Consider the following 27,994-nt stretch of genomic DNA (forward strand, 5'->3'; position numbering starts at 1 on the left):
ATGTACCTTATATGGCATATGTAATTGTACTTTGTAGTAGTTATTTTAAAATAACTAGAATGATACTACTGCAAGTCCTTTTATCTTTCAATTATTCTTTAGAGAACTGAGGTTAAACAGATCTAACCATCCATGGCAGTGAGAGGATGCAGCATCCGTTCCCTGGATGGGAAGGAGTGCCTGGCCTCAGGACCACTCCTGTCGTTTATTCTTCCTTGAAAGACCTGTTGATTTCTTTTCATCTGAAGGGCATCTTGATTCACAAGATCCCAGGTTATGTTGCCAGGCACTCTGCTGTCTCCAAACACCCTCTGGGCATGATGCAAAATAAAACTTGTAAGATTTTTTAGAAAGGTTCTGAACTTCAAGGCCAAACAACTGTACACCAAATCTCTAGGCCACAGTTTTAAGACTACAGATCATCGGCAAAGTCTGGAATTTATGGAAATAGCTCTGCCTGTGTTTAACTGATCTGTAATGGAGCGAGTTTTTCCTGTTGAACTAGTCACTGGAGAGCTTTTTGTGGTGCAAGACTGCTCCCTACAGGCCATACTGTAGAATGGCATCTAAGACAATCTAGAGGTTGAGGTGGGGGGAACAATTTAGTATAACAGTATCAAAATTATTTGCTGGCAGAAGAAAAGCTCAGGGGTGTGTAAAGGTTTCATAACCCACACGGGGTTTGTAAGGTACTTTTTGACTTAAAACTACAACAGAGTCTTAGGGTTTTACATGGCTCCCATTTCTTATGAAGGTTTATCTTCAGAAAAATGTAAATTGCTTTTCTAATAGAGAAAATATTCTCTCTCAATAATGTACTCTAACACTCTCAATCTATATTTATTACTTACATGGATTCCATAGTGAATCCATAGTAAGAATATCATTTTCAGTGGAATGTTCACAATGTTCCCATGGTCTGAGGCAACCTTGTGAGGTAGCAGTACTAAGGAGAAAGGACAGTTCATATCAAACAATGCCTGATGCTGTAAAGATTTTCAAATAGACTCACTCAAACATGTGCAATATGTCATACACAATATTTAGAATAATTCAGTTTTTATTTCTAAGCTGAATTTCTTCTTTAGGAAACTGCCAAATACTTCGGTTATGAAGCTCAGATGGTCATTTGTTTTACAATAAAAATCTGATATCTGGAAATGTATCAAATTAACACTGCATTTTCAGTAATTTGTATGACATGCCACATTTTTTGAAATACAGATCTATTCATCAGATTATTAGAAATGTATTTCCTTTCAATTTTAAAGAATTTCGAGTCTATTTCAAATCTGAATAATATATTATGGTAAAAACACATCAACAATCTGTCATTCCATATGTACAAATAAACATACTCTGATGTCACTCACGTTTTATAAATAAGGCCAATGAAACCTCCGAAAGGTAGAGTGAACCCTCCTGCTTCATGCTAAAGATGCCAAATAACATTGACAATACAGCTAAGACGTGTGCAAGGATCTGTAGTGCTGCTATTTGTCTGTGAGGAAGCTCCACATAACCTTAACTTTAAACACAATTTAGAGCACGTGCAGGTTGCATAAAAAAGAAAAGTACAAAGTGAACACTTGATCTTGTTTTGAATGATTCAATGCTAAGTATAACACACCTTTGGAACATTCACAAGTAATCATCGTAAGGGCTCAAACAAATAAAATAATTTACTAGAAAGTAAGTACTGGTTTGTCCTGGTTTGCAGACAGCTGTGTGGTAGTCTGCATTTCCTTTTCTGAAGCACGAATTTCAAGAGTTAGATGGAGGAATTTATGTGATAGAATCAACAAAAGTACAAGTAATGAAGGGGTTAATCTGCAGCAGCCTACCGCCTATCAGACTTCCTAAAGAGCAAATGTTGCATATATAGTGTTTAATTGTATGTAATCATAACGTATAATATAATTATGAAATGATTAAATGATCTCAATTTTATTTTAATTAAATAGCCAATCTTTTTATTAGAAATGGGTCTCTATAATTACATTGTTCAAGAGAAATTTTATAAAACCTAGGACAGAGTCATAATTTTCAAAAGCAGATTCATAACAAGTTTTCTAGGAAATGAATATTTAATGCATCTAAAAATACTTTTCTTCTTAAATAGATCTCTAAATTAGATTGTTACTTCTGCAACCGATTCATACTGTGTTCAGCCTGTACTCTGAGAGTAGACTGCTGAGATTATTCAGGATATGTGAAAGAATTATTAATTAAAAGTTTTTAAAGTTTTTTAATATTGCTCTCTTAGGCAAGCTAGATTTTTAAGACCCTCTTATTATTTACCTGGCTCTTATAAATGAATGTGTGGAGCTTTACTTCTCCCATAACACAAGTAAAAGGCATTGATATTCCTATCACAATTTAGGAGGCTTTAGCAACAAGATATAAGCCTGAATAAAAAATTATATTATAATTGATAGGTTGTAACCAAAGGCTATCAAAATCAAGTAAAATTTTTGATCACTGAACATTATTCTGTTAATATTGTAATGCTGATAGCAAGGTAGCCTACTATGCCGTGTGTTGTTCAAATGTGGACTGTGTCTGGGAAAATTGCCTGTATATGTAACAAAACTATTTTTCTCAGCTCACAGAAGTCTACTTGATACTGTTTTATTTGTTGTATTCTGATTTTTCATGCTACAAAAAATAACTTCTAAAACTAAATTCTTGTTAGCATCATGAATTGTGGGTCTGTCACAGCTCTCTGCAGCATGCACTAGTTTTATCTTTCTCTTGTATTGTCTGCAAAGCTTAGCAGCAACATGCTCTTAGAAAATGCAGCCAATAAACTGTACTACAGTCACTCCGTTAGAAAAGCGCAGTGATCTTTGGCTTTCATTCACTATTTTCAAAGCCATAAAAGGACAGATAATAAATATATGACTCACAAATTATCAATTATGAAAAACAATCTGGTTCAGAAAGCTTCACTAATATAAAAAGATAGATCACTTGTCACAAAAAGCTATTGTTTGTGAATCCAATATTTGATTTTTATCATTTATATTAGGCAACTTAAAATGATTTTTAAACCATATTACTTTTTGAAAAAAAAATGTTATAAAGGTGAACATGCGGAGTTGGGATGGAAAAACCATATGTAATCAGTCATCCTTGAAATAATTGTTATGTTTACATCAAATCCAGACCTACAAATCTAAATTGTAAAGACTTGGTCTGCAAGGTTGGTGCATTGAGAAAGCACTCTACTGCGTTCCAGAGCAAAAAGCACAGCGGGCAGGTTAGCATGGGTGAGATGCTTCCTTCTCTCTTCATGTATTATTCTGATGGCTGAAGTTTGCTGCTGTGGGCCTTCCTATGCAGAGAAGGCCCAGTGCTGGCATCTAAGTATGGATTCTGCCACTGCTGTAGGGTGGCTCTGTTGGCTTTGTTTGCATTACACAGAGAACAGCACAACACGGCCTTTCATCTTTATGATGAATTCATTTCCCGTTATTTCATGTTAATCATTTCTTCATATTAATCATTTTCTAAATGAAAGGAGAGGTATAATTCCCACCAAGATGGATAATGCTGAGAGTATCTAGGATCAGAAAGGTCCTACCTGGTGTTGTCTGAAGGCTACTCCATGACTTTGTCTGCTCTCTAATATTTCATTATAGATTTTTACACCTTTATAAAAATGACTCAGAGTCTGAGAAAATCAGACATACATTATCCACAAGGTTAATGATAAACGTTGGTTGTGTACTTAAGGATGATCACACTCCTGCCCTTAAACAACAGATTTGAGAATCAGGTTATCTTGATGACACCTTGAGCATTATAAAGGAAAAGTCTAAGGTGTTGATATTGGACACAAGTAAGTTTCAGTGACATGTGGCAGATACAATTAGAGGTAGAGAGGACAATGCAGACAATAGACCAATATGATGGGCATCCAGTGGGGAGCTGGAAGAATGGGAGTATGCTGAACAGCAGAGAGGCAGGTGCACGCTAGAGACAAATTTCATGGACTGCACAGGATTTTACTTCCTACCACCTCATATAAACACTGTATAACAAACAGAAAAGAGTAGCCAGAGAGCTACTTATAAACGTAATAAGAACAATTAAGTAATGAATTCATAATGCTTTTCCAAATTTGTTTTGGGAGAAGGAGTCATGAACTTTGTTTGAGGGAAGGCTTATGAATGTGTTTTGATATATTCCTGTGTGGACACTAAAAAGAACTGAAAATAAGGTTGATGAATGAAAAAACTGAGTAACTATTCAATTATAGAAACTACAAGCTACGTTTTTAACAGAAAATGTGCTAATTGACTAGATTAGCGCTTAGAACAAGCTCAAAATGTTTGATTACCTAGTTTCATCTGATGTCCACAGTCAACTGTAAATGTATAAAATTCGGTGTCTTTATGACAGCTATTGAGTTTATTGACTAAGGACTGGGTCACCAACTTGAGGAATGAGTGTCACCCAGTAATGTATGATCTTAACCCTGACAAGACCAAACCAGACTCTTGTGAACAGTGTGTACAATTTACTCTTCAACTGAGAAGAATATAAAGCTATGAACTTGATTTTCTTACATAAGTAAAGAAACCTGTACACTCCAAGTGGGTCTGTGTCTGGGCTCAGTCTCATGAGGAATGCCTATTTCTATAGTTTTTGAATAGGGACAGTCTAAATTCTATACAATATTTTTTTAAAAAAAGATTTGTGTTTTATAATCTAAAATTTTAGTCACCCCCTCACTTTCCAATGTTATTAGAAGCTAAAATTTGAAACAGGTGTTTGGTGCTAAAGCTGTAACCAAAATATCCTGATAAGACTTCCCTCGGAAATATAATGGTTACACAGGCCCTGTAGAGCTTTAACAAACCCCTATTTTCTTCTTTCTGCTCCATACAATGTGTTGTCTATTTGCACCCATTCAGGACTAAATTACAGATAAAGTTACAGCAAATTTGTTTTCTCAAAAAAGCAGTCAGCCCTAATATCCCTTGAGTAATAAAAGCCTTGTCTTTCATTCAGAACCAGAACTGGCATAATTTTCTCCAAGAAACAAACTCTACTTCCTGTGACAATGGACCTGTTCTTAAAATTCTGAATGGGATACAGCTCAATTTGCAGGTGTTCAGGTCTAAAGGTAAAAGGGCGTTTGACCTCCCGGCTGGCGATTGTTGCTGTGGTAGGTAACTTCAGTCTGCTGGTTATAGCATTTTATCAGATAAGCTGCCAGAGTTTTCAGCTCTGAATTACTGGGGTAGGCTCAAGTGAATCAATAATTTATACAGATATCTCTCATTCATTCTGATGGTATAAAGATACATACTAACAGCCTGCCGTAGCCACGGAACAAAGCCAGAGAGACATCATTTAAAAAGAAAGAAAAAGAAACCCATTTATCTATGTGAACAAAAACTATTATGTAGTAAAGACTTAATGGCTTATTAATTTTATTTTTCAGCTGTGTGATGAAATATGAATCTCAGTAAGGTCACTCTGGCAAATATGGAGACTGTTTAAAACTTTCACATTGATTTTTAGGTAGAATATTTGGTCTATCAACATAATATAAACCATTGGAAAATATCGGTGGTTGGATTAAATTGTTTATATTTCCTTATTGAATTTCAGTATAAATTACTGAACACAGGAATCAAATACATTTAGGAGCAATTCACTAAGAGTATTGTTAATATAGCCTTATGCCATTAATCATTACCTGGGGAAAATTACATAGTGTTTTATACACTAATACTGTGACATTTTTATTAACTCATAATCCCTATGCTAACAGTGCTGTACTAAACAAGTAATAATTAAGAAGGCAGAAAATATTAAAAATGCCTACTTTAAAATTCTTCAATCATGTTAAAAGGAACGCCCAAGTGTCTGTGAATAAAAACAGTAGCCAAAACAGGCTGCCTGCCTCGCAAGATCATCAGATCTACTCAGAAACATCCACAGTTTCTGTTTAAGATTAAGGGAGTTTATAATCTAAAAACATTGTAAAAATACCTCTTAGCAAATTTAATTAGAAATAGAGACTGTGTCTTGACAGATTTGAAAATGCATTTGCAGACAAGAGGCACCAGAAATCACCCCTCGCTCACTTTAGCTCTTTTAGTTGAAGGCTGAACATGTGCTTAGCCTGGACACACGGAACGATCCAGACTTAAGGAAGCTGTGTGCAAAGCTAGCTGAGGCAACAGATTCAACAAGGAGGAAGGTGATATTCTGTGGTCACACTCAGGTATGGACATTTTGCTTCCCCAGAAGAAACTGTTTTCTCTTTTCCTCTCCAGGGACCCCTCCCCCACCCTGGTAAATGGGGGAGATGATGAAAGTCTGAGAAAAGATGAAAGGACAGGTAAGAGAGAGGAAAGAGAGAAGAAATGAGTGAAGAGGGAGGAGTGAGACTGAAGCAGAAGAACAGAGAGACAGAGGGGACAGGAGGGAGGGACAGATGAAGGGAGGGAGAGAAAAAGGAAGAGATGGGGCGAGAGAGATGTTATTGTCCTCACCAGAGCTCTTTAACCTTTTAAGGAATTACTCCTGAGCTATCTGCACTCCAGTAACATCTCTGCCCTCTAAAAAAACATGGAGAAACCAAAAAGAGGAAATATTGGAGTGTTCCCTTTTTGATAGTAAGACAGAGGAGAGAGATGTTCCCATCCTGATCTCATTGGGTGATACAATGAGTGTGAATCTTACACTGCTTCTCACTGCAGGGAGGAGCATGGAGCACCCTCACCCACATAGGATGCTTGCTACAGAGCAGTATCCTCAGGTCCATCTGATCCTATCCTGAGGCCTCCAATGCAGCTTTAACTTCAGTTTTATCACTAAAATCATTAGGGCTGCATCCCGCACAGCTTTGTTGGTGTGTGCCTGAAATGGGAAGCCCTGTTAATGGTGACTAAAATGCAGAACAGACTGGATTTATTCCTCGTTCCCACCTCTGGTAATGGATTAAAACAGCGACAAATGACATTTTTCAGTTTACAAACTATTTTTTTTCCTCATTGCTTAAATTTAGGTTGAACTCTCTTGGCAATTAGAAATAGATCTCAGGTGTTCTTAAATATGTCACTGACACCATTTTTGTAGGAAAAACAAAGCCTTCTGACAAGCAAGGATGAGAAGCATTCCTACTTTTAGGTCCAGTGTAGAAAAATTTCCCATATATCTTTTTTAATTACCTTTCTATACTCATACAAATTCTGTAATACTATAGGCATCAGAGACAAAAACCTGTGTTGTGCCCATGACGTTATTGGAGTCTAAGTTATCCACAGGTCCCTCTACTTAAGAACTTCAAAGCAATTCATAAAGGCAATTTAATTTAGCTGTATTCACTCCAGTAACTCCAATAACTTGGTGCACCAAGTTTATAACCAATACTACTTTATATAATCTACAGCAAGAAGTGGGCAACACCCTACGATTTTGGTTCTGCCATTAATTCATAAGGGGATATAATATTACATTATACCATTTAATTTTATGCTGAACAATTTGGACCAATATAATTTGAAGGAAACTTAAGAAGACAGTAATATAAGAGGTGTCCACTTTTGTTGCTTATTTAGTACCAGGGCCTCGTACATGCTGGGTGAACACGTACTAATGAGTGAATGCCAGAGCAATCGATTATTTCAAGTGATTAAAATAGATACACCTCTTTCCTAGCATTTATTTAGTCTAGGGGAAAGCTAGGCTGTGCAAAGGTTGAATTAACCACCGTTATGTCAATGCGTGTCAATAAAGGTACTTGGAGCTGCTTAGTCAACTCAATGACGGTTCAAACTTGAAACACCGGGAATAAATTCTTAGCATTCATTTTTTAAAACGAATACTTATAGACATAATAATACCTCTTGTCTCTGGCATGCCTGAAACACAAAGTGAACTCCTGGGGTTCTTTGTTACCGTATTTATGCCCCCACACAGAAGTTGTGAGGGCTCTAATGTGATGCAAGCTCAGTTAATTAAAAAGTTCACCAAAGCATGCAGTACACATGTAACTTACACTGAGCACCCATTACTACATCAAGTCAGGAATTCCCTCCTTAGCACACTCCTTAACAGGAAAAGCCAACAGTCAGAAGTCCAGTTTTTTACCTAGGACTTCCAGAGGACAAGTCCAAGACCTGCTTTTCCTTGAGAACAATTTAAACTCATAAACGTCACTGTTTTATTTTTTCATTGCTGCTGTCTTTGAAATGGCCACAACTACACAGCTGGGGAGAATCAACACTAATGATTTAGGGAACGTTCACCTCTTTGTACTTTCAGCTTCTGCACTGTGCAATCATCTCCAAGTCCCCTTCTTATGTTAACATTCTATGGCTTCATTACATTGTTGAGAGCTCATGTACTCTTTACTTTTTAAAGCCCCTTGCCCTTGCCATCATGAGGCACATGTGTAACTGGAGTTTTCCTGTGCCCACCTGCCTCCTGCAGCCACTCAGACCCAAGTAAACACACAGAAACTTATAATACATATAAACTATATGGCCGTGTCAGGTTTCTTATTATCTAGTTCTTATATCTTAAGTTAACCCATTTCTATTAATCTATAAGTTGCCACGTGGCTTGTGGCTTACCGGTACTTTTACATCTTGCTTCCTCTGTGTCTGGCTGGTGACTCCTGACTCTTCCCAGCATTCTCTTTTCTGCTTGTCCCATCTATACTTCCTGCCTGTCTACTGGCCAATCAGCATTTTATTTATTAACCAATCAGAGCAACACATTCGCAGCATATAGAGCGATATCCACAACACATGGTTCTAAGGATCGGATTGGAGTGGATATGTTCCTGGTATCTTCTGCACCAAGTCATGAGTCCATTTGCTCTAGTTTCTCCATGTGGTGTTTACATTGTTTGAAGGGGTCAGTGAGTTTGTTTAGTGGTATGCCATTATCTATAGCATTTCCATGATGGAAACATGCTCTAAGGTCCAAGGGCCCATCTCACAGAACAGACTTTTCTGTTTGGAATTAGGGAGCCTACATGAAAACTGTTAGATTTAACTACATATCAGCTAAGATTTAGGGGTTAGGAATGAAACCACTAGGAATTAGGCTTATAGCTCACAATGTCTGTTTGAAAGATTGAAATAGCACAAACTCAGTTAGCAGAAAAGAGTACTCTAATAAATCAACACCCTGGCTGAGGCACACAGTAGGCATTGGTAATGCAAGAACTAATTCTATTTAAAAGATTTAAGTAAGCCACATTCTGATTCAACATTTTCAATATTGCTGCCTACCTAGAAAATGTAAGTGTGGCCATTGGAATTGGACACAGTTTTCCCTGAGAATCAGCTCTCACTTTCCTAGCATAACTTCAAAATAAATCATTCTCTGAAAAATTTTGCTGCACTAATTTGTGGATAATTAGGTGGATTACATTTATCCTTGCAACCTATATTCAAAAGCTCTCTTCACTGACTAAAGGAAATTGTTAAATTTGCCAGCAGTTTATGGTACAACTGGATGAAATATCCCTACTTCAAACACTTAAGTGCTGCTGAAGTTCCCTTGCAGGAGCTATATAGAACACTCACTATATAAAATATAGTATTGTTTGTGTTTAGTGACATGAGATAAAGAAATCAAATATGCATATTTTGTTTATATAGTATAATGATACATAATATCATTGTGTGTATATATATATATAATGAGCTTCTGTTTTAATGGTGAACACATTAATCTATTTTTATATGACTGTCTTTTTCCTTCATCTTTCCTCCTCACCTCTCCAAAGAAGAACTTAATGAAGGACATAAAGGGCTCAGTCAGTAAACTTGCTGCACAAGCTTGAGGACCTGAGTTCATATAGAGATCTGGATGTAGAGTACGTCTATAATTCCAGTGCTGAGCTGGCTGGAGATAGGCAATCTCTGGAGCTCTCTGACCTATCTGTCTAGCCAATAGGGACACTTCCGGTTCAATGAGAGATCTTGTCTCCAAAAATAAGGTAGAGAGTAACTAATGAAGACCATCAGTATTAACCCCATGTTCCACACACATGTGCATGCACTTTCATGCACAGTGCAAACACATATAACACACATAATGAAATACAAAGATTGGCTATTACTAATTAATACAATGCAACATATGGATAAAACCCACTGCATTCCTCATCATGAAAGAGTCCATGCTACTTAGTACAGAAAATGTTCACATACTTCTCCATGTTGATGGAGCTCAGGAAAACACAGTGAGATGGAACACACATGAAGATCTATGTGAGTTTGTATAGGAGTAAGAACACATTTTTCAAAACAAATCTTTCTGTGAAGCAAACTCTAATTTAGTCAATAATTTTGAATAAATGTTATGAATGGCTTCTCGAGGCTAGTTTGCACCATATGAAAACTATAGAAATGCCAAGCTAGGCTTCATCACCAACACCAAAATGTAACCACAGCTAAACGTATGCTAAGCCACATTTAAAGCCTACCTACGCAAGGGGATACCGTCTCTTGTGAGAGCACAAATTTGTTTTTGCTGGGGCCAGAAAACAATCGGAGATGTTTACAATTGTTTCTGAAGGTCAGTACTCTCTGACAATTGTTCTTTAAATTTAATTTTTCTTATTAAATATCTTTAAAATAATAAGAAAAGAGTAAAAACCCTAAGACCAAATAAATAAGAGTCACGTGTCACCATTTTTTTTAATTTTCTCCCTTAAAATAAGGATTGACTTTGATTTTTAGCCACACACCTATTTACAATTTGATCTGCTTCCTCTTCACTCTTGCCTGATTTTCTCTGCATTTCTCTTAGAGATGCTTGCTGATGGCTGGTGTGAACCTTTACTCTCTTATTGATCTGTAAATGTTACCACTTGCTGAGTGTCGGACCTCTGTCATCAAAACAGAAGCTGTTGATGCCAGGCAGTGTTAACTCACAGCTCCCTCTGTGGTAAAGGCTGCCCAGCTCTTATTAGTATATTCAATTGTGGTTAAATGATAGAGATGGGACAAGAAAAACAGGAACAAATTCATTAGCGATATCTTAAGTTAGGGTTTCTCACTTAGCAAGCCACTTGTTCATGGTTCTTAGGTGTATCCTCACAGCTGGTCAGAGTAAAGAAGGTGATTTGCCTGATGTAGGGTGACCTCACAGGGAGAGTTAGCTTACTGACTAAAGTGAATTAATGACTGCCACTTATAAGTCACCACCATCAGAAGAAGTTGTTTTATCAACTAGAATCAATCATATAATTAGCTCATTCTTTTAAATATTTTTCTTTGGAAAATACTTTGAATAATAATGGATGGCAATGCAAATGGATTGCTGCTTTTCTCAACAAGTATGTCCCTCAATTTAATTTTAAGTTTCAAGGCAGGTAGAAATTCATAGAGGGAAAGAACATTGATTTAAGAATCTGGAGACAGACATTTCTTACTCATTATTTAAAATATTTTTGATTGATAGTTCAGTTGTAAACGTAGTGATTTTGAAGGATCTTCATAATTAATACAAGGTGAAATGGGACATCACCCAAGCAGGAAAAAAATAAGCATACAGAGAGAGTGAACTTTAGGGTATGAACTCTAAAGCTCATGGGAAGGTGAACTCTTGGACTTCTGCTACTAATGTTCATAGTTAATGCTTCCTTACATACAGAATAGCAACACATACCTTGGCAAAAATGAAATGGTTTTATTATTTCTACCCACAAAATAAAACTTTCCTAGATGATAGTATAGCACCATTCACATTAGAGGATAAAGAGCCGAAATCATAGAAAGCCCGAGTGTGACCTGCCTTCAGGATTCAATTCCTGCTACTGTAAATATAAAACAAAACATAGGAGCACCATACTTTTCAAAGCATAACAGATCTGAGGCTCATGTGATCAACTCCCTCAAAGTCCAGAAAGTCCCTTTGCAGACATCCATTAAAGTAAACAAAAAAGAGCATCAGCATTATTCAACAAGAAAGAGAGCGTGGATTTGACCAAGTGCTGGGTTACTACTGTGTGGCACAGAACATACCAGAACAAAGGGATGATGATTGTACATGTGGGTGGGTCTGCACATAGACCTACACAGCCTCCCTCGAACAGGACCAGAGGACATGCCTGCTCCCTTACTTCCTGTGCTTCTTAGGACGTCGAGTTGACTTTAGCTAATGGTGATCAATCCTGAAACTCTACATATTCTAAATAATCCTTTTGTCAGAATGTTCCTGCAATTGTAAGAATTTATATGCAATATTGGTGAAAGAAAACCCAACTATAACTTTTTGTATGACCAAGGACAATATTTGAAGAATTCTTGCTAGGAATTGAGATAAATTTAGGAGTGATGGGAATATGTATTTTGATTATCAATTTTCCATATGAAGTGTGCTTTCAGCCTATTGTTAGAAATTCCTTAATGTCAACATTTTTGACTCTGCACAAAGAATTTTAAGCAACATTAGAGGTATATAATTTCCTAAATCCATGAAATTCTAGGCAAGTGTTTTTCTTCCTTACATTAGTGGAGGGAAGTTTAATGTAGCTTAGAATTTATACAAATTGTAGTATTGTTTCCTAAATTATATGTTTACTGATGGGGAAAGCATGTGCTAAGAATGGTGGGTGAAAGGGCTTGGAAATTTAGATGTACAATTTAAGAAAAATTCATGAGCACACAAACATGGCTAGTAGTAGATCATGTTTCATTGGTGCTCATTTCTTTGATTTTCAAGCCTCTTGCATTTTTGTCGCTGTGGGGAAAGCATCAGAATGTATGCCTGGAACATTTCCATTTTTGTTTTTTTGCTAGCTCTAAGAAAATAATTGTAGCAACAAAAATGCTCCTATAAAAATAATTTGAAAATTGCCATAATTTCATTGGTGTGGTATTACTGGTATCTGTTAAATTCCCCAAATGGAAATTTCTGCTGTAAATGTGAAGTGCTTTTCGCTAGATCCAGTACAATAACCCTCCATCCTACATCCACTATGTATTCTAAGACTGGACCACAGCGATGCAGAGAAGCCTTTGTATCCTACATCCACTATGTATGCTAAGATTAGACCACAAGCAATGCAGAGATGCCTTTGTTTTCACATTGGTATTTCTCCTTGAGTAACATGGCCTTTCAGTCCTTAATCATGAAAGCCACTTACAATGCCTTTATAGCTTGTAATACTTGTTAGAGAAATCTTGAAGTTGTTTAATAGCAGCAGACTTTCTATACAGGAAGCACATAGTAAAGCATGTCGACTGCCTCTGGTCTTCAGTTCACTGCTCTTTATTCCCATCGCCTCCCAAGGTCGGGTCCTCCTTTTTGCCCCTGGTTTCTTCATTTTTTACTTTTAATTTTGAACATTTGCCTACACACACCTCCCACATGCCACTCTATGCATGTATCATCCCTGTTCATTCTCTCTACCTCCACAATGGTCCAGATTTTCTGAAAACAAAACAACAACAACAAAACCCCCTGTGGTCCCAGTGTGATCCTTTTCAAAAATGGGGACATTTTGTTAAGAAGAGGGAACACAAATTGTCCAGAAGCAAAGGAAACCAGGCAATTGAAAATGCCCAGAAAGGGATGAATAAGGGAAGAACAGTGTCTTCAATGAATTTCTATAGATAGAATTCTGTACACACACACACACACACACACACACACACACACACACACACACGGAGAGATACAGACAGACAGATGTGGACAGACAGACAGAAACATAGGGAGACAGACACAGATAGAGAGACACAGAGAGACAGAGACAGAGAAGCAAAACTAGGCCAGAATCTTACTACAAAGCCTGCCTGGGTTGTTCAGCACAGAGAGTTGAAGCCAATGCCTCCTCAGACACGGAGGGAAACAAGTGTATTTTATGGCTACCAGTTATGCATTCACACATGCCATTTCTGCTATACAGGGTGCTACGAGGGGCCGCTATCTTGTCATAATTCATGTTCATTGTTCCTCTAAGTAAAATATGTGTTTCCTGCTAGTTATTCGGTGCAGAATTGTACTTTAAAGGCAAGAGGACATTTTTGATAATGCACATCTTAAGACTTTTCATTAAAGTATCAAATTTAAATTCTACCTCTTTGTGCACTCTGACATTTTTTGTCTGGCATTTTCATTAATTTTGCGACATACATAAATGTAGCTGAAATGTTAACTGATCAATACTTTGTCTCTCTCATGTAGCACTAGGGTTTCATTCCCCAAGGACCACACAGCAGAACAGAAATTAAATGTGTAAAATATCAAATGTTAATGTTAAACACAGCAGCACTTACTGTATAACGACAGAAAAGGCTAAAACAATTCCAAATGGACAGATGGTACCACAAATTATCTACAATCACATTCAAAGATTAAAGTTTGTCCTGTAAAATAATTCTCTGACGCACACTGAAGTGTGTCCTTTTGCTGATAGCTCAGTTTTCCAATTATTTTTGTGCTCATTACAGTGAGAAATGACAGTGTTGGAAAGAAAGAACGTGTGCTTGCTCATTCCCCTTTCCTTTTCCATTTTGCACCCACTGACTTCCACAAGAACACAAATGTCTGGTCAAGAGCCTGATGAAAATTGGTCCAATTTGTAAGGTATTTCCAGGTCTGCAGTAGCTGATTCCTGGGGACAAGCAGTACCTTCTACACCACACACAACAGAGCTTCCTGGAAAAACAACATTCATCAGAAAACTTAAAATCCTAACTCCTAGCAGTTGGCAACAAGGATCTTCCAGAAGCCTGCTTGCTCTGCTTTGACTTCCCCACCGATTTCGCCTCTGCTGCCTGCAGCACAGGTAGCGCTGGGAGGCGGTGGCTGCTGTCTGCATTTGCTCGTTCATTGACCCTGAGATACAAAATAGGTCTGTTCTCTCCCATTTCGACCTCACGGGTTTGCATTCGGTTTTCAGAGAATTGAATTAGTAGAGAAAACCAAAATGTAATAGAAAAAAATTCACATTCATTTAAACATTAAAAAGCATACTGATCTAGGCCTAAAACTAAGCCACATAATGGTACAGATGCATGTCCTCCATGCAGCAGCTGCAGTTAGGAAAACATGGGCCAAATGGAACCAATATTATAATAATAGACCCATGATCTGTCAAGAGGGCATGATGGGAACAATATGTCCACATCAATGGGCACTGCTTATGTTCGTCTAATGGAAATCAGTTCTTTTCACCAAATTTCCCTACTATGGCTCTGAGTCTACAATGGCAACTCTGGACCATTTCATTTTTAAATACCTCATTTACTCTCTATAAGATGACTAAAATCTTTCACAAAGTTTTTTTCTGAATTATATTACAATTATAAGGCTTCTATAGAAAAGAATATCTACTGTGTAGCCTCAGTTTCTTCATCTATATACTAGGAAAATAATAAAGTCTACATCATGAGGTTGTTGAAAATATTAAATTCTTAGTGCAAGTGGCATTTTCATGTATTTATATATGAACAATAGCTCCTTGGCACATAGGGAGCAACTGACAAAATTAATTCTTGTTTGTATGAATCTTTTTATATCAGAATTTAATCCATGACTAAGTAGATTATTGATACGAGATTATAACATAATTTTAGGTTCATATAGAAATTATAGGGAAAATGGCTTTGATGCTATTAACATATTCTTATCATGATGTAATAACCAGGTTTATTATAGCAGACTCTTATTTACTTGGAGTTTCTCCATATAAGAAAAATTTTCAGATTGGCAGCCTCCAAAGACTTCGTTGGAATTTATGCTGGAAGCTAACTAACTGCGAGGTACTCTTCAAGTGATGGGAGAAGGGCATGAGGAAAGCAGTTCACATCCCCACGGACTCCCACGTGGAGTCTAAGCAGAGGACGCTTGTGATTCATTACTTCAATCACATTCAATAAAGTGCAATTATTTTTCTTTTTCCAACAAAATAGTTAACAGTTTCTGCACATTTTGTCATGCGCTTTCCTGTTCTATCATTTTTATGGCCTGTTTCCTACCTTTATTATCCCACGTTCCTCTCTGGGCAAACCCCTTGCGTTCTGCTTGTGATTCCTAGGACTGAGTCTGTTATAAACTGGCCATTGGCTACAGTGGATGCTGCATTTCCTGCAGTGCATGGCCCCCTTCAAGTGATAGCACTGTAAGGAGGTCACATGCAGGTGTCTCTGTTTCTCAGCATTTCAGTGACTTTTTTCCTTTTTTAAGAAGCAAAAGGAGATTGTGAAGAGGGGCTGCCATCTTGAATTAATTTTACAAATAACCTTAGGGAGCTGGAAGTGGTTTATGAAGACTCACACAACATGCTGTAACGCCACACAACCCACAATGAATGTCCCTGAATAAATGATAGAACTATATACATTTTTATGTTTTCAAATTTCACAAGCAGCTGTGGAGTTGGCTTTAAAAAAAGTCAGTCAGAAATGGCAAATAATGAACCTGAAAGTAATGATATAAAGTATATGTAGAAATTATGAATCATTTTGCTTACTATCATAATATCTCTATGCTAATGAAAAATCAGAATACCCCAATGTATCTATTATGTGAGAGGTATTAGAAGAGTATAGAGAGAATTTTTTTTTTAAACAATCATGGTAGCAGTCATCATCTTTAAGGAGACAACAACATGTCTATGGGAAGCAGGCTGCTAACTTTCTCTAAGTTACAACACAAAGGGGCAGACACAGTCTTTGTTCATGTGCTTGGACATTAGTGAAAGTCCCACATGGGTCTGTGGGGAGGACAGAGCTCCAAGAACTAAAAGCAGACATTCATTTGAACAGTAACACTAAAAGTGATTGTCACTCTAATTAAGGCCTTTCTATAAGCCCTCACAATAATGTCATATTTTGCAAAACTGGCAACTTCAAGGAAGCATAAGGTGCTTATTTCCTAAAAATCACAAAATAAAATAAAGACTTTCAAAAGACGGACTCCACAGACACTTCAAGTAAAACATCGAACCAGCAGAAATAGCATGAGCGTAGAGCATCCTGGCTCGGTCCAGAGGAAGTCCTTTTTCTGCCACTGCCAGCTGGTCTCCATATCAGTTCTTAAATAATCAGTGTAAAGGGTACAGGATGAGCCTGGTGAGGAGAATATTTGGGTCGATCACATTCTTACTTGTGACTTTTTAAAAACTGGAAACCACAGAAACATCTCTTAAATAGGTCACATCCCTTTCTGCTTGCTTCACGTAGTAAAGCCTTACCAACCAGCGTCTGCGGTCAGTGATGGTCCTATTCTGACAAAATACTTACAAACTAAGTAAAAGCAAAGTGCAATGGCCAAGGCTGTTACCATTGTCATTTCTTTTTCCCACAGAGATTTTTTTTTTTTTTTTTGGATCTCCTATTGGGATCTGGAATTGTACAATATGCAAAAATTTTACTTTTTAAGTGTCAGAGAAAATTATACTTTGGCTAAGATGTCTTGCGTTCCGGAAATCTGAGGAATATATTCTTGGATTCAGACCCTGAACAATCCATCAGGTTCCTGCCCACAGCAAATCTGTCCAGTCAAGTCTCAAAATAGGAGTTTTAAAATGGCTCTATCAACATAGCTGTTACTATAGCCACAGAGACTTGGAGTTAAGATTGCTGAATCTGATGAATAACAATGGACGAGTAATACAGTGTGATCATACCACAAAAGCTGCAAGACTCCTTGGGGGTGAATCCCAATCAAAGCAGCTATTAACGTAGTATGCAGCGTTTACCAGCACCATGACGCAACGCTTCGTTCTGACGAAGTTTCTCAGAAGCAGCTGTAAGGAAAATGAAAACAGTGTTAGAATTTATAAGCCTGAAAACAAATTTACTGTATGATTCTTCAAGGTGGTGGTGACTTAGAAAGGGCCCAGAAAGGCAATATGGTCACAAAAACTCACCAAGTGATTTGGCTTCCTAGGAAAAGGAAAGGAAGCATTCGGGAAAAGACTGGAAAGAACTAGGTGGGATGAACAATTTTTTTTTAGCTCAATGTATATTTTAAAATAATGTTTTCATGTAAGCTTGTATGTTTGTTCATAAGAAAAACATCTGCTTACAAAACATGGATCCCTATTAATTTTGAACTCCCTTCTTTTTAAGATGAGTTAAATGTTTTAATTTCAAGATGCTTCAAAGTGAATTGCGTACCTTGGAATGTTTTGATTTATAGTCCTGCAAAGAGCCTGTCTAAAGTAGCTTATTACAGAAGCAGTATGATTTCAAGTACTTTTTCCACCTAGTAGGACTGCTCCTCTCTCTTAATCATTCCTTAATGCACATTAAATCCACTCTCTATTTTCTCATTATTTTCCTATGATTCAAGAGTTAGGAAACTTTGATAGTAACCAAGTATGTTGTGAAATCTCTTATTAGAAACAGTATTTATTAAACTGATGCAATTTCAATTGAAATTGAAAAACTATAGCAGGACTTCAACAGTAAAAAGGATGTCCACGAACGAACTGATAATGGTTTAAAAAGTCACACACAGAAATGGATAACTAAAGCAATCATATGTCTACAGGTCAATATGTTACCATTCTAAGTATATTTCAGTATTAATCTGGTATTTTAAAAAAACATGTAAAACTGACTGAGTTCAGATGACAAAGTACATGTGTAAAATATATGCATGCATGTGCAAGGCAGTTATAACACATTTTAAAGCTGGAATTTTGTTCAGCCAGAGTCTCCCTGCATATCCCCTTCTTGATTCCTAGCACTTTTTTTTTTAAAGAACAAATTTTATTATTCTTATCTATAATTACAGAGAAATATAATATGGTTTTCTACTTAGATAAGTATTTCATTTGTAATGCACATTGTTTAAATGCCAAAACGTCTCATTTTGTGGTGAGTTTATTATATTAAAATAAAAATATTTTAAGGTTTCTCATGGCATAGAAAATTATCAAATATTTTATAGTAAAAGTAAGCTCAGTGATTTTATAGCCATAATAAACACATTGTATTTTAGCTTTGTAAACTGTATTAAACATTTGAAAAGGGTAGGTAGCCCTTTTAACTTGATATTAAAGTAAATTTTAACTTATTATTGATAAATGCCAAGCTTTAATGCAGACTCAGAAAAGGAAGATCAGAATTTCTGTTTTTTGTTTATTTGTTTGTTTTAGTAGAAAATGTCAGGAAACTTCACTTCTTACTGATTGTTGTTAAAATCTAATTAAAAGATTCCCCCCTCACTGGATTAGAGGGAGTGCTTTGTCATTCCCTCTGCACACCTGCATCATACCTGTGGGTGGTCTGTGCACACATCTGATGGGCTTGGCGGTCTCACTCACACACTCCATGACAGTCTAATTGTAGTTTACATTCCAAATGACCATTCCCTGGCTGGTGCATAACCACATGTCCATCGGATGCTGGGCTTACAGCATCCCTTCTCCCTTCTTACCACCCCCATTTAATTTGTTATTTTGGTTTTGCCTTTGCTTGATCTTTTTAAGAAAGGGAGAGAGGAAAAGAAGGAGAAAAAAGAGCCATTTTCAATATGTAGGTGATCAAAATTTGCAAGGACGTCCCCCCTCCAGACCTCCAAGGTTTATTTGAATTTACCCCGATGTTTTACAGAGCCAATCAGTTCTTCCCAGAGGGATTAATCTTTCTTTGTTTTTTACCTGTTTGGAGAGCTTGTTCTCCTCTTCAATGTACTTCTGTTCTTTGGGGATTAATGTTCGTAAGCTGGCTTTCACCTATACATCAACATATGTGTCTGTTATGGGTTCATATATTAAAACTGTTTACAAGTTTTGCATGCAGTTCAATTTGCAATATAATTTCTAAAGTTTCAAAGTCCTGGCTGCTGTGCTCATAAAATATAAATGTATACAGTTGCATATGCATGCGCGTCCCTCTCGCAGGCAGGCAGGCAGGCAGGCGGGCGGCAGCCAAGCACACGGCGGCGGCAGCCCCACTGTAGGAGAAAGTGTGGGTGTGCCAGAAGCATATTCTCCAGGATACATCAAGGTTTAGAGAAAATGAGGAATGACAGAAATTCTCTACAAATCAGGAACAAAAGCTTTCATGAAACTGAACTCTTTAGCAGTACAAAAAAGCCAAAGTTAAGACTTACGGCATTAAAAATCACATCTATTTCAAGACAGATGACCCCCTTTGTGGGCCCTGTCAGCTGCTTGTTTTTCAAGACGTAGGCTTTCTGTTCACCATTTTGAATCTGCGGGAAAAGGACATGACAGCCGTCTGTCTTGCGGTCTCCACTGAATACACTCCCCCAGTGACCTTTGACCCCCAGCTGCTGAAACTGACAGAGAACCCAAAACAACTGTGGCAATTCTGACAAGTACCTGTTCATTACCAGGATCAAGTCTGTCAAGAAAAATTAACTATCATGGGATTCAACATGGCCGTGCATTGAGTATGTTAAAATTTTTAGTGTTCTTATTACAGAGCCGGGTTGAGAAATGACAGACATAGAGCTGAGTTTTTTTTTCTTTTTTTTCTTTCTCTTTCTTTTTTTTTTTACCTTGAGCAAAAGCAACACAGAACAGTGTGCCAGGTGAATAAAACTTACAGACAGCAACGGTATAGCGACTCTGCCCAGAAAGTCGGCGCTCCGGTCACGGTCTTCATCATAAACTGTCACTTCCAAGACTGAATGGATGTCTTTAATGTTGCTGTGTAATAAACATACCCAAGGAAAAAAGACTCCATCAGTATGGAGCAAAGCTAGATTGGTTCTGAAATCTTACATAGTACTAGCTGGTTTTCTGTATCTTTATTTTTACATGTATTATTTTCAGGCAGACATACACGGATGGGTAGAGCGGAAGCTGACAATTTCTCATAATATATCTAAAATGACAACAGCAAGGGTCATATCATATGGAACTTTGAAGACTACTATGACTTTCAGTTACATTTTTTAATGACATATCATTTTTCCAGTAATTTATTCTTTGGATATGCAAAGAATAAATTACTGGAAAAATCACTAAGTACTGTTGGTAGTCTTTAGGTTTCTCTGCCTCTTCTCGTTATAACAATAAGTTATACAATCACATAACTCCTACGTAAAACATCACAGGTTTGCTATGCACAGGAGTCACAACAGATTTTTGAACTCATACTCTTCAGTATGACATGTCTCTTTCTTAAAGTCTTACTAATGCACTTACTGTTTCTGTTAGGTTCGTAGCAAACAGAGAAAACAGAATAGAAAAAATATAGCATTTATAAGTATAGTACTATCCTTGGATTTAGAAAAAATGTTATATTCCAGTAAGTTCCAAAAACAACACATGATAATAAAAGACTGTGTGAGTTTTTCATATTTTTATTTCAAGAAAAATAAGTCTCAATTGTTGACAGCATTTATTTTTTGATCAAATTGTTTACCAAGAAAATATGAATTAAGAGAAAACAAAAAAGAATATATTCACTACTGACACAACATAACTGCACGTGAACAGAGGCTTTACCAGGGTACAATCAATTAATCGCTTTGATAATAATCAAACCTATTCATTCAATTATGCATTCTAGAGAAAACACTCTCCATGGCCCTCTTAGGAGTGCAAGCCTCCTGACTAGGCTTTCATCTCTTATAAAAATGTGGAATTCCTTAAAAATAAATTGGTCAGATAATTAAAGCTGATTAGTTACTGGCTCTTAAGCAGAGGCATTATAAGGAATTAATGAGGAATTTAGCAGTTTTTTATGTACAAGAAATAAAACCATGTTAGAAAACTGTTAAGTACTTCTGTTTTGAGAGTTTTCCTTTGTGGAGTCCATTCTCTACAGCCCAGTTTTTAAAAGGGGACTTGTAGGCTACTAGAGTGTGGCATGCACAGCTTTTACAGTGCACAGTGGAAAAGATTTACAAACTTTTTAAAACAAAAGGAAAATTAACTCAAAGGTTGTTTTGAGACCTAGGACAATGCTTAATGTCCTTATTGTGGTAAAATGAAACAAGCCAAAATCAGCATCTGCCAAACTCGACTGGACTGTTTGCTGATTTCAGTGACGGAACAAACAGCGCTTTGTCCTTCTGGGTGTCTGTGTGATTGGGAAGAATTTCAATAGAAAGTACAAAAGGAAGAAGCAGGATGCAGATTCAGTGACAGGGAGCAAACCCTTCATCAGGCCAGATAAAAAAGCACAGTGAAAAAAAGTCCAGTGAATACACAGAAAAAGAACATACCCCTTTCCCAAGTTTCAGTCCTGAGAAGGTAGGGGGGTTTGGAAATCCAAAGTTAGCTAAGGCAGAGCAGATGCATTGCACTGTGAACCGGAGTACACAAGCGCGTGTGCGCGCGCACACACACACACACACACTCCCAGGGTGAACTATATTTTCACACCAGATCCACAATAAGCACAAAGTGATTTTTCTACTTACAATGTGAATACTTTGTTCCACTCAGGATTGAGGTTTTTGTAGACAGTGTGTGTTAGCAGCCTATCGTTGTTCAGTTCCACTACACAAAATGGATCACTTTTACCTATGGGAGATTTGAGGAGAATGTTTTTAACATATATAGCACCTGTAGTGATGGTATCATGATCATATCCTTTGTGATCACAATCTTCCCCTAAACAATTTTATAATAAACAAGTGAAAAAGCTTACAAATTAAAAACAAACTCATCAAAACAGATGTAACTGGATATTAGCAATTGCTACAATTTGTGACAATTTAGAACTTGAGACCAAAGTATATAGCTTGACTTAGGATCTGCTGTAATTTTTAACAAAAATAATACTACAGCTGTGAGGAGAAAGTGCAGTGTGCCCACCCTCTGTGTGTTCATTGGTTCTCTTATGACTGTTTGAACTATTCAATCACTTTAATCTTATAGATAGACTTTTCAATTTACCTAATCCACTAGTAACTCATCACAGGGACTTCCAAATAAGTTTATTGTGAGAAAATGGCTATACTGAGGAATAACACCACTACAATCTGACTAAAGTTGAGTTACTTTCCCCTGAGATATCTATGGGATTCACAAACAGATAAAGTAAGTTAGAGCCTATGAGTTTGAACAAGTCTGCTGTTGGGAACTTAAGATCAACAGGCAAAGTCTGCCCGCTAAAGAGTGGCACCTCTGCTTCTTAATGTTCACTGGAAAGAAAGGACCTGGAAGTTGTCTGTCCATAGGGACTCCACTCTGTCATATGCAAACCATCCATTCCATAGTTACATTTTGGGATGTCTCGGTTTCTTTGTCATGTCATGTCTCATTTTATAAGAACTCACAAAGTCAGGGGCTCTGTGAGAACAGCATGAATGGTATTGGTGCAGTGTGTAATTTGTTTGATACCTTATACAAATGACAATGGGATCAATATTTAGACAAAGCTGGCCAGAGGTCATATCTTTTAAACTACAATATTGATTTAGACTACATAAGAGGTTAATGTGCATATTATTAACTTTAATGATAAAGAACAGTTGTTTTAAATGCATTGTGAATTGTAGCTACAGTAGTTTACACTTGTGTGAAACTTAAATATCATCTGAGATTTTCAATTACATTTTAATGGGAAGGAATTTAGTAGCTATCAGTAACAGAGAAGCTCTGTATTCCCACACAGGAGTATATTTATTTGTCATTGGATGATACTTAAATGAGCAGTACAAGCTTTAACCCACCTTTAATTTATTAGTTTTATATTGAAAAAGATTTAGTGTGCATGTGTTAATTCAGTAGTCTCACATAACCCAACATAATTGCACAATTTAAAACATTATGGTAGCTTCCTCAATTTTGTGTCTTGAGGAATCTTCTCAGCAAAGACTAGAGAGCTGACCATTTCTAATGTCTGGTTATAAGTTGACCACATGCTTTGCCCTCCCTGTCCACTTTTAAAGATTCTGATTCCTACCTTCACTCTCATTTCCAACTCCTGCACACTACAAAAGAAAGTGTTGACAATATCTTGCTCATTAAAACACAGTGTAATTGGTTTCACTTGGGACTTTAATAACTTAATTTTCTTTCATAGAATTTTGATACCAGCATACAAAGGCAGGCACAAATAGCTTTTGGAAAATATTTATATGCAAACCTCTAGGCAAGATTTTCTCCAATAATAATGCCACATCTCAGTCATAAGCATGTTACAGACAAGGAAAAGTTTCATAATTTTGAAAAATCCTCATTGCTTTATCACAACAAATATTGTATATGCTAGAAAAATAGCAATGTACAAAACAATTAAAATGATCCCTGTGCTCATAGACTTTAGATGAAGAAGATGACTACATTCCAGTGTCTTTCAAGTTATAAATGTGATGATGTAATTTAATGATGAGAAATGCGATGTGCAGTGCTTGTGTGCACAGAATCTTCAAGAGACTGAAGAACATGTCTTGCTGGGGGGAAAATGACATAGAGACAAAGTAATAAAAGAGATAACAGAGTGAGCTGTAGTTTTCCTGGAACAGACCCTGAAAAGGCCAGAGATGTGGCTGTGTCTTGTTTGCTAGCAATATCCAGGAATCCTGGATGACTGAGGAAATGGACTGGGAACATGTGTACTCGGTTGTAGGGGGATAAGGAAAGCAGCGGGCCTCTGAAAAAACGGGGCTCCCACCTTGCAGGACAGCACGCTTTGACCTGATGGCTATCTGAAGAACAAGGTGGAGAGGGCACTGGGAATACTGGGGAGACCAGCGATAGCCAGCCGAGTAATCCAGAGAGGAGTAGGTGACTGGACTCTGTGACGCTTTTGACAGCAGAAGCACCATAATTTCACCAGTGCCAATACTGAACACTCGAATATGTCTCCCATTACCAGCAGCTGGAAAGCAGTTAACTGAACTTAGCTCAGCCACATTTTAGGTGGGATTATGGGTAGAAAAAGCAGTCAGCAGCGAGCCTTATTTCTAGTCTCTTTATCTTTAGAATCTGGCAAAGATGAGAGAACCAAGTTTGTTTAAGTAACTCCAGGCACTGAGGAGCACTGTGTGGGAGGAATAGTCTTCCCCAAGGAAGAGCACACCAACTGCATGTCCAAAACCAAATGATCAGCCCTAAAGACATACAGCTGAGGGATATTATACAGACTGAGTAGGTTGTATGTAGGAATATACACATGTAATAATAATTAATGAAAAAAGAGGCCGTGAATTTGAAAGAGAGCTGATGGGTATACCAGAGGGTTGGGAGAAAGGAAAGGGAAAAATGATGTAATTATATTATAACCTCAAAGAATGAAGTAATAAAAATAGATAAAAACAAAGCTTATTGAATTATTATTCATTTTTTCCTAAAATGGTATCTTTTTGTAGTATAAGAAATTGATGCAATTCCAAGTCTTTGAACACTATTAGTTTTCACTAACTTAAAAAGCACCCCTCTGATGCGGTGATCAAGGGCAATCACAAACTACCATCAGCAGCAACAGCAACATTCCATATCAAATTCTATCAGTTCAGAATAGAGCATATATTAGAGTTTTACTGTTAAAGAAGTAGCTGTAAGCTGAGTGCTGGCTTGATGCCTCATTGCTTGAAAACACTGGCTTTTCCATTCCTTCCTTTTTCAGGCTTGATTATTTGCCACATGGGCAAGTAGAAACACTTAGAGGTAAACCAAATCATTAGTCATCTATTAATTATTCACTGCTTTCCTCTTTTTATCATTCCATTTTGACTCTGTAATATGTTTTTCTGCTTTCAGAGAGCACCAGAGTGGGTGGCCTCTGGGATGGAGTACTGATGCTCAGTAGGCAGACAATATTCTGCAAAGTGCATGTTTTTCCTCAATACCACATGGCTAGAAGTGTGAGAAATGAAGGTAGTAGCCAATGTTGAAGTGCATTTTTACTTCTTGTAATTTTTTACTAACCAAAGATCTTAATGTACAGATTATATACTTTTTACTTTTGTTCTGAGCCCAAGGCAGACCTGTGGGATACCAATAGTCTCTTCTTTAACTTCTACTATTTTGGTAACAAAATACCTATCTCTCTCCTTAGAAATGTAACAAACTGAAGAATTTGGAATTGATGGAAGACAGAAATTGTAGTCGTGCTGTGGGGTAGATGTGGTGTTGATTGCTTTAACTGCAGTGACAGCTAGAAGAGAATCCTGCTTTCCTTGAGAACATGGCAATTTCCAATGTTGACAATTTTCTAAAGAGAAATGGGAATGCCTTCTGAAGCATTCATTACTTATTGAGTGCCTCCTCTGCTCACCCCAGAATTATAAGTATGATTAAGACGTAGTCAAGCTCTCAAGGCATGCACAATTTAGTAGACATGATAGACATGTAAATACATAATTATTATGCAGGACTGCAGTACTGTAATAAAGGGAAGCGAAGAGTGCGAAGGGAGCAGGGAGAAGAAAGCACATGATTTCATAATCCTGAGACAGGAACAGGAAGAGGAAGCCGAGTTTTTCCCAGTGGAGTGGACCCTTGTGATCTGTGATGATTGGACATCCTTGTCACCAGCTTTCTTAAAAATGAAGAACCATCACAAAAAGTGAACTTTATAACAATTTGTAATCAGGAATATCTCATTTAAATCGATTCACATATATCTTTGATAAGTCTCTGAAATAAAAACCTACAAATGAATAATGTAACTCATAAAGCAGACACTTTAAACCAGTATGCTTGGCTAGTTGTCTATAATCTAGTTAAATACCAAAAGCCATTTCTTTTCCTACAGAGTTTTAATAAGAAAAAGAATCTCCCAAGTGGATTAAAACTAGAGACTCTTTTAACCCTTATCATAAAGCTAAATTGGCAACAGACTTCAAAGCATATATTCCATCACTTCATTTTTCTTTTCATAAATCCATTTTACAATAAAAAAGAGATATCAGGATTGACTCCACTAGGCATCTTTTCTGGGAATCTTCAACACTACACCATGAATTGACAGAGTGAGTTCAATGGCTAATTTTCACCCTTGCCCTTACCCTCCAGGGTCACGACTTGACATACTGCTGAAGAACTGTGGGAAAGTTTGCACCATGCACTCTTCAACTGCTCTCTGTTTTGTGGCAAATTGTGACTTCAGTTTGTTGAAACTAGTAGTTTGAGTATTAAAGTCACTGAATGATACTGAAAGATATTCTTGCTCCCAGAGCACAGCATTAATCCTGATCCATCAGTGGTGGGCTTTGTCCAGGGTCATTTTACTGCTGACAAGAGGCATAGTTTGCTAGATGTTGTGTGTCACGAAAAATGTGAGGGTGGGGAGGACCTAGTGACCACCTCTTTGTTGTCATGTCTTTGAAAAAGCAGAAGGCTTTTAGTAGCATAGAAAGCAATTCATGCCCATGGGGAGGGAACTTTTATTTCAAGCCTACCTTGCATTTATTAAGCACTTTGGTTTAATTTCCTCAGTTGCCACAGTTTGCAATGACTATATTTTAATCTTTAAAAAATTATAATCAAGGTTGCCATCTGTCCTTTCCGCAAACTTGAATTTCAATCATGACATATAACAATGTCATAGCTGAGGGAATTCCATAGGGTCATTAGAACAAAAAGCAATGTGTGTTGAGATTTCTTCCAATCTTTTTCTTACCAATGGAAATGGAGCTTTGGCTGTAGGCTTTCTCATCAACTGGCCTAAACATATTTTAAGCATCAGATTGGTAGAATTACATTAACTGACATTCTTTAGTAGGTCCCTACTGGGTTTTAGTCCAGAACTGAGTAATAATAATAATAGTTTCTCTTTTCTCTCTAAGTTATGCTTCATTGTGGTAAAGAAATTGACATTCTAGAGTCATGCTATCAACCTATTAGACCTAATATACTTTTCATTCCTACTGATAATTTTATAATGCTCTTTTTCCTATCCTCAAATAAAATAAAAGTATAGAAACTTAACTATTATAAAAGAGGAATAAATACAATTTTGTTCACAATAAAACTGTACCTGGAATTACTAAACAAATATTTATTGAATGTCTACTGTGTTCCAGCACATATGACAAGGAAGAAGATGTTCTTTGTCTTCTTAATTTAATTGTCTAAGGGGTGTGGCAAGGAGGATAAATATTGAACATAAGT

General features: G+C 37.0%; 1 protein-coding gene across 1 annotated transcript in view; it reads right to left on the reverse strand.

Moving 5' to 3' along the window:
- Positions 1 to 27,994, reverse strand: part of Mctp1 (multiple C2 and transmembrane domain containing 1) — a gene marked incomplete at its 5' end in the record, with an annotated part of 237,531 nt that overhangs the window by 135,906 nt on the left and 73,631 nt on the right. The window contains 5 exons of the mRNA XM_028891575.1: positions 17,627 to 17,746; positions 19,610 to 19,684; positions 20,065 to 20,166; positions 20,524 to 20,626; positions 22,351 to 22,453. Of these exons, the coding sequence (XP_028747408.1) occupies positions 17,627 to 17,746; positions 19,610 to 19,684; positions 20,065 to 20,166; positions 20,524 to 20,626; positions 22,351 to 22,453 (503 nt within the window). The remainder of the gene's footprint in view (positions 1 to 17,626; positions 17,747 to 19,609; positions 19,685 to 20,064; positions 20,167 to 20,523; positions 20,627 to 22,350; positions 22,454 to 27,994) is intronic.

Source organism: Peromyscus leucopus, chromosome 15 (assembly GCF_004664715.2).
Source record: "Peromyscus leucopus breed LL Stock chromosome 15, UCI_PerLeu_2.1, whole genome shotgun sequence".
Classification (NCBI taxonomy): Eukaryota; Metazoa; Chordata; class Mammalia; order Rodentia; family Cricetidae; genus Peromyscus; species Peromyscus leucopus.